Source organism: Chanos chanos, chromosome 9 (assembly GCF_902362185.1).
Source record: "Chanos chanos chromosome 9, fChaCha1.1, whole genome shotgun sequence".
In the NCBI taxonomy this organism is placed as follows: Eukaryota; Metazoa; Chordata; class Actinopteri; order Gonorynchiformes; family Chanidae; genus Chanos; species Chanos chanos.
The window spans coordinates 14,255,590-14,263,500 of record NC_044503.1 but is presented as its reverse complement, the minus strand read 5'-3'; the positions used below and the strand labels follow the sequence as shown (position 1 = coordinate 14,263,500).

Below are 7,911 nucleotides of genomic sequence, written 5' to 3'. Positions count from 1 at the left end.
TTTCGATTTTGGTTATCGAAACTTTATGAAGAATTTGTTTGTTTCGTACACAGGTTTCAACACCAAACTTCATATTAGAATGGGAAAAAAACGAGAGAGGGGCTTGTACTACCCAGACAGATAACGCTACCTGTCTCCGACTACTGTGGCATGAGTAGGTTTGCTGTATGTGTGAGTTTGCGCTTGCATCCCGTTGGCTGTTGCTAGGTAACGAGGAAGCAAAGTTTGAAAGCGGCAGGGGATTTGATATGTGCACATGACGTGTGCAAGAAGTGACAAAAAGTGCACATGGTAAAGAAGATAACACTTTCTCTAGTGGAATTTAAAGGCAACCAAAGGAGAAGAAAATCAAGTACACATTGGACGTTTTCGATCACTTAAGTTTCTATTACACTTAACTGCTACACTTTTTTTGTTACTGAGAGTGTTTTTGTATTTCTTGCTGGAACACTTCATATGATAGAAACCACGGAAAAGCTGATTCGAGTGAATTTCTCTTGAAATGTTCAGTATTTAGAAATGCATTAAACACTACCACTGCAATTATCTTGTGTCGAAATTTGCCCTTTTAGAAACTGGTATATGTAGTGGTGTGTGACATGTTTAAGATACATGACTGTTTACTTGAATGACACTTGGTATACTCACGGAATGACTGGTCCTCCAGGCATGCATTTAAATGCTTAAATCCTTTTCTGAAATGTAACAAGAAATAACTATTGTTCCTTTATCTAGCATACAGTCTGCCAGTCTGAATGTCAATCACCTCAAAAAAGAAATATATTTTATTTGTGTATTTTATGATTGTCCAGGAAATTATGCAAAAAGATGTTATCGCTTGGTCTTTTTTTAACGTAACAGTTTGGCGGCAAGGAAATCGGCCAAAAGCTTGGGTGTCCAATCCCCTAATATAGAAAGCAGTAAAAAGTCGCCCTGGAAAAGAGCATCAGCCAATTGTACAAAATCATACTATAACTTAGCAGGGTGCACTCCACCGCTCAAGTTTCATCCTTAGGAAATACAGCCTAAATACAAGTGCAAGGTAGCAACAGGTCGGTAAGATGTAATGTTTAATCGACCTTTAAGTGTCACACAATGTAGCACAGCTTTGTGTGGATAAGCAGCGCCCGTTTATGATCCCCATTCTAGCCTGCGGTTTTGGTTCATATCCGGCTATCTGGAATAAACCAAGTGTGTGTTATCGGCACGGAGGAGTGAACTTGGCTATCTGAAGATGACGCACAAGGACAGGAGGGGAATAGCTTCATCGCAGATTGGTGTGTTATCTAACTTAGGAGCAGCTGCTAGCTTGTTTCAAAATTAAAAAGGCCATTGCCATACCTCAACGGTAAAAAGAAACATTTCAAAGAAAGTGCGTGTTTGCCTGGCCTTTGTGCCCTCTAAAGTCTGTGCTTATTCCAGCTTAATGTGATGGTGACGTGAAATTTTCCGTAAAACTACTAGCAAAATGTTAGTACAACACATGGCGTGAATGGAACGCTCTTGTTCTCTGACCGAATTGCAGTTTCTGTAATTATGGATGCAGTTTACCCATGTACACCTTTCCAACGCTGGAGTGTATAGCAGTTTTAGTTAAAATTACACAAAGTTGTTTCAGGTCACGTCGTTTCCCCCCTCAGACACTGTGAGCCTCAATGTGTTTTGTTCTCCGCTGTGTCTGAGCCTACTGAAGGTTGGTCACCTGCAGCGGCCTAGATAATCTTTGCACTGTTTATCAAATTCAAGGCCAGGGAATAGAGAAACTGTCTTAACCTCTGTCAGCTATGTATGAAACACTGGTTATTTAAACGACCAGATTTGTCTTAAATATTTTAGTGAAGGTTTGCTTTTTTCGACCAGGAATGAACGGTAAGCCATATAGGCCTCTGAATTTTGTCATTTATATAGCTTTTGTATCGGGTAATGGTTCAGGAGACGTTTGCTCCGCGTTTGGAAGATGTGGAGTGCAACACGCTCTGTGAGCCACGAGCATTTCATGAAATTGCTACGAACATTCATTATGCTTTATGTTCTCAAACTTTATTGGATTTCCAGTCCATACACTTTGAATGCTACACGTTTTGCTTGTACATTCACAACAGTTAAGCGTGAGAATGAGAAAAAAGCTATCATATTTCTTCAATGCAATCTTGTAAAGGGGTAAAGAGATGACAGGAGAAAATCATATGCTGTTTGTTAATATGAGTTCATGTCACGCTTGCGGATATGTTGCATATTTTCACACATTGATACTTTTCTCAGAGGGTGGTTTGCCCTGAAGTGCTGTAAAGAAAAAAGGCTGGATATTCAAATTCACACGGTGGAAAATTAGTGTTACCCAAAAAATTAACATGTTAGTTCTACCTGTACACTCTAACGGAGGCTTTCAGTGAAAAAATGTTTAGGCACAATCTCTTAAGCATGTTTGTACATTTAACACAAAATCACTTTTCAAAATTATGACACCTAGTGAAATACCTCCCCAGTACAATGTACAGGTATTCTTTCTTCCCTTTTTTCTTTCTTTTTTTTTAAGTACATTTTTTTTTATTATATACAAGAAAGGATTTCAGAGGTAACACAGCCGAACCTTTGTTAACCCTTCAAAAGCATTCAAAAGTGCAATATGTAAAAACTTCACAACAAAACTTCACAACAACCACTCCTACCAATGGAAAAAAAAAAAGAGTCCTTCAAAATAAAAGCCTCTGGAATGCATCCAGGCAGCGTCCATCTGATGCTCTACAGGAGAAGACATTTATTACTGGTCCAGTAACAGTGACAAATGTGTGTGTGTGTGTGCACGCACACTTTCTTTTGAGAAGCATGTTGCCGTTGTACAGAGTACAAATATGATTCACTTTGACAGTTGGCAGAAGCATGCTGTTCCAGTCAGATCTGTAGGATCATTTTAGTCTTTGCAGTTTTTACGTCATCAAATGTAAACGAACAAAAGTTAGACATGGCCATGAATACATCAGTAAAGTTGACTTCACTTCAGACTGTGCGAGTAACAGATTTTACACATTCTCATTGTCTGTATGTGCTTTGTAGTAATTGGACAGTTTTCAGCCACAGCTGTGGAGTCAAAGTTAATAGAGCTAAAATGATCAAGTAAAATGCTTGTTGCGTCCAGCTCTGATCCCCTAACCATGTACAAGGTGTCCTCCATAATTTCTTACAGATGTCATCCACTTGGGGTGAAGGTCTGTGAGAGTTGTGTTCGTTCTGTGTGAGGATTCTGGAACTCTGGCAGTGCGGATTTCGGGAGCTTGGTGTAAGTGGCACGTGACGGTATGCTTTTAAGGTTTCCACGGAAATGGATGCTCACTTTTTGGTTTTGCCTCTTGTTCTCGTGAGCCATCATGGAAAGCTTCAGATATCGCCTTTGAAACACCTTCCTGAACTGCTCCTCCTATAAAATAATTGAAGAGAGATTTTTTTTACTGATAAACAAAAGTCTTTTTTGAGTTATTTGATCTTATGGCATAATTCGCTCATTGGACAGATAATGAATTCTTTTGGTGCAGCCTTACTGCTGTTTGCTGAGGTGTGACGGGAACTTGACGTGGGTTCCGCTTTGGTTTGGCACAATAGGTCTCTAGATGCTGCAGATCACAGCTACGGGTACAGCACTGTTCCACTATCCCTTTGGCACGAGATCGTGGGCCCCCCCTGGGCCCCCCCACTTTACCTGTAAACAGTAAATGAACTTAGTCAGACAGTAATGACCATCATTTTTATAACGTTCAGCATTAGTGTCAATGTCAGTCATATTTATGAAGCACAGCATTAATGTCAGTGACTGTCATATTTATAAAGAACAGAATTCATTAGCAGTGGAGGCTGGGGACAGCTTTATGCACACAAGACACATTTTATCTTAACCTGGACAGTTGGGTTAGCAGGAGAAGACAGTATTCCTGTCAAGGGTAAAGGTTTTGTCAGACTGCATGAAAACCAGCAGATATCGAATCTTCTGTGCATGTTAAGTGTTACCAAACAGACTCACCCTAAATTAATTCAATAAAACATTATCCAAAAAATATATAGATATATCATCCACATTCTGACTACTAAAATCTCACTTATGATTTTGAATAGAGACACCATTTTAAGAAAGACCACTGTAATATTTTATCATTCTGGTGTGAGTGGCCTTTTCTGAAAATGTTACGCAGACAAGGACTATTTATGACTGTTTTTATCATTGTGATTGTGTCAAAATGTACTTGTTGCTCCTTTGCCATGAAGTTAGAGGACAAATCAGAAGAGTGTGATTATGGCCTTGGGGTTGGAACAAGGTGAAAGTTGAGTAAAAAAAAAAAACTGCTGACGTTAGCAGTTCTGCTGCTGGATGCTACTTACTTAATCTGCACTTCTGCTGAAACATATAACTCACTTAACTGGAGAGCAGAAACAGCAACTCATGTTTATTTTTTTGTTATTATTATTGACTTATATCAGCTAACAAACAAGATAATAGTGTGTTGTACTCATGGTGACATACTGTGTGTACTCTGAGGTAATTTTCTACAAATTGATATCAACTGAAATATTACGTTTGAGATATAGTGATCTAAGGCTTCTGATGTTACAACAGCTAGGCACGTATGCTGTCCTAAACCCAATGTGGCATCAAGGACAGACTGATTTGAACCCTTCATCCATATCAGTTCATCCACACATGTCTTTGTAAGACTAGACTTTACTTAGAAAGCCAAAACGTTGGAGCAGAATGGTTAACGCGAAGGAAAAATTCATAATACAACATGTATTAATTCGACAGATGAAATGTCAGTTAGTAACCTCAATGACAGTGAAGCGTAGTACATAGTTCTGGTATACCATTCTCAGTGTTTCTCTCATCTGCTCTGACTCTGGGGGTCTGTTTATTACAATAAAACGAGTATTTCTTACCTCTGTAAAATCCACGGTCACCACACACGAACTCTAGGGCGGCTACGAGTTCTTGGCCACAGCGGGTCTTCCCTGTCTCCCCACAGTTTGGCAGTACCACCAACCACAGCATGGAATATACTACACACACGTTCCTCCAGCAGGGAAACTGTGTGGATTAGACATAGAGGCAATTAGACACTGACAAAAACACCAAACAGTTCATCACTTAAAGGTTAATTCTGCCATGAAAAGTTCCTGCAGAGAAACACTTGTTTTGAATTGGACAAAAACGGGTGAAAAGGAAACCATCGGTTCCTAAATTTCTGTATGCTACAATAGGATTTACGGACTTTGTAGACAATGAAATAAAGGCAAAATGAATGAAAAAAGCTGTCTTATATTTCATTAGTACCATCTTAATTCACTTATACTGTTTCAGTTCTTTTTAAATCATATTTAGAGCTTTAAAAAGGTTTCTGAGAGTATGGTTAAAGCTGAGTTAAAAGAGTTTTGGACACATATTTTTTAGTGGGGAACTTTTTACATTGTAGTGCCTCCTTAAAGCTTGTTTAAGAATTGAAAGCTCAGCATAATTTCAATGCTACTTAATGTGTTTCTGGACCAATCACGCAATGTGCTCAGGAAAGCAAAGTGATTGATAAAAGCTTTAACCAATTAGGTGAGATTAGGCAACATTTAAATCTAATTTTATAATAATACAGACACCATTTACAATGCAATGTGGAACAAGCAGATCATATAACCTAAATGAGGTCTTAAAGACCTGGGAATATCCTCACCATGTCTAGACTCTAAAGCCTTCAGTGAAAAATTGATCATTATGCACAGTATATTTTTATAGTGCAAAAAAGAGAGAAAAGAATGTAACTTCATGCTTTTTTAAATATAGCAAAAGCACCTGCAACTAAGTTGCTTTTAAAAGTGACACTTTTCTTCAAACCAACATAAGTCACTGTCATTATTTGAACTGACCTGGCATTCTGAAAACAATTGTGCCACTCAGATGTCAGTCACATTTCATAAGTAATTACCAGCTTTGTTTACTGACTGAAAAACGATCAGTTTTCAAAACAAACTAATTTTGTACACTTTCCACCCATATGGGACATACAATAATAGAAAAAGATATCGTGTAAGAGCAGTGTTGGGGTTTTGTTTTTCTCTATTCTCAGCGGTCACCCACTCAACTGAAGACCGGCAAGCCTTCCTGCTATGTCTGCTTTCATTTGTAGCGAGGGATATAATTGCCGTGTCCCATAAAATACCCACGTCAGTTCAGCACATTCACAGACACATAATCACCATGATAACAAAACTGTAATCTTCACTGTTGTCCACAAGAAAACTGACCAGCTATTAAACAAATACTACACATCTCAAGTTGTTTTACATGCAACAGCAAAATATGCATTACTATATCGTTCAATTCTGTGACAGTTATTTATAAAACGTTGATCCTGTGTCAATGTTTAGTTTTTCTGCCTAAATCCTCCTAAATCCTGGCAGTCAACCTGTAATCCATGAAACAGTAACTCGGGGAAAAGAAAAGGTGCTTTTTTCTGATCTCATACCTTCAGCATGCACCTTTTTGTGGATTGCTGTTGTTCACTTAGCAGTGGAGAGGGCACTCTGTATGGTGGCACGTCCATCTTCCTCCTACCTACACTCTACTAACTTGCCCAGGAAAGAGGCAGCAGCTCCAGCCAACCTGCTCTCTCTTATAGGCAGACAGGAGGGGAAGGGCCATTGTGCTCAGTGGCTCCCTCCCAACAGACTAAAAAACAACAATTAAAAAAAAAAAAATCCACAAAAAACGGACAGGATCATCCTTGTTCTTTTGTGCAAAAAAAAAAAAAACATTAAGTTCCCAAAACCAGCCTTGGCAGGTGTGGAAGTTCCTGTGAATTGAAGAGAGAGCTTTGGTGTACTTTCATTAGAGGTTCTGTTCCAAACCTCTCAGTAAAATTTGTTTCAGTAATCTTATTGTCTCTGGTTAAGCAAAAGGATTAACTGATATTGAAACTAATCCAGAGATTTCTCACCAATCATCCCATATCTTAAACATACCAGACTCTTCATAATACTCTTTAATTTTATTACCCAAACATAAAATATGAATTTGATTCCGAGACTGCCTATGGAATGTATGATATTTATTTGTGACAGGACTCATTTTTTGACAATTCTATCAAGGGAAAAAAAAACCCTTTAATGACACATTTCTTTAAGAAATACTCCTTTCAAACTTACAGACACTTGACTGTGAATTATCAGTCAAGTCTGCTTGTGGCACTGATCTAAGAGTGCGTTTAGTGAGTCTGACATGGATGGGTTATCATGTTATCGACAGATGACAGGAAAAGGAAGCATGACTGAGATGAGCATATGTGTAAAAAAAAACAAAAGAGACAAAAACAGAGATATCCTCAAACAAAGATCTGTTTGTTTATTTTACAAGGTCAACTGCGTGAACAGAAGAGTACAAACAACCCTGTGACAAAGTGGAGACAAAACGTTATGTCAAAGCTCCACATCTATGTCTAAAGAGGAGGCCATCAGTTCTCGGATGAGTCCAACAACAGCATCTGAGTTCCCAATTTAATAAATCCAGGTTTAAACCTGAAAACAAAACATCTCTCTATGCTGATTTGCTGCATTTCTACAGCTGAATGTGCTGTTTTGTTTTTATTACAACACTGTTCAGCTCTGTATACAGTTCAGTCCATGTGGCCGGCTACAATGGAAAATATTTCAGCTGGCAATCGTATAATGTTTGCCTATTTCTGTTTTGCGTTTAAGCCTTTTTGTCACAATAAGTAAAGCTGAAGAAGTATAATCAATCAATCAAAGCTAGAACAAAAAAAAGTCTGTGGTGGCAAGCGTCATATTCATGATAAACCAGGATCTATTTCAACACTGAACTTAGGACTGAGCGACCACAGAGGACAAGAACTTATGCATGAAAAGAAAGCATAACCCAGGGGACCA

The 7,911-nt window shown here is 38.5% G+C and overlaps 1 protein-coding gene across 1 annotated transcript; it reads right to left on the bottom strand.

The window, feature by feature from the left end:
* Positions 1-3,187: 3,187 nt before the first annotated feature.
* igf3 (insulin-like growth factor 3) lies at positions 3,188-6,670 on the bottom strand. Its single transcript, XM_030785232.1, has 4 exons — positions 6,632-6,670; positions 4,921-5,068; positions 3,537-3,694; positions 3,188-3,415 (listed from the first exon to the last, which is right to left on the bottom strand). The coding sequence occupies exons 1-4, from the start codon at positions 6,668-6,670 to the stop codon at positions 3,188-3,190; spliced, it is 573 nt and encodes a 190-aa protein (XP_030641092.1).
* Between the last annotated feature and the right edge of the window lie 1,241 nt (positions 6,671-7,911).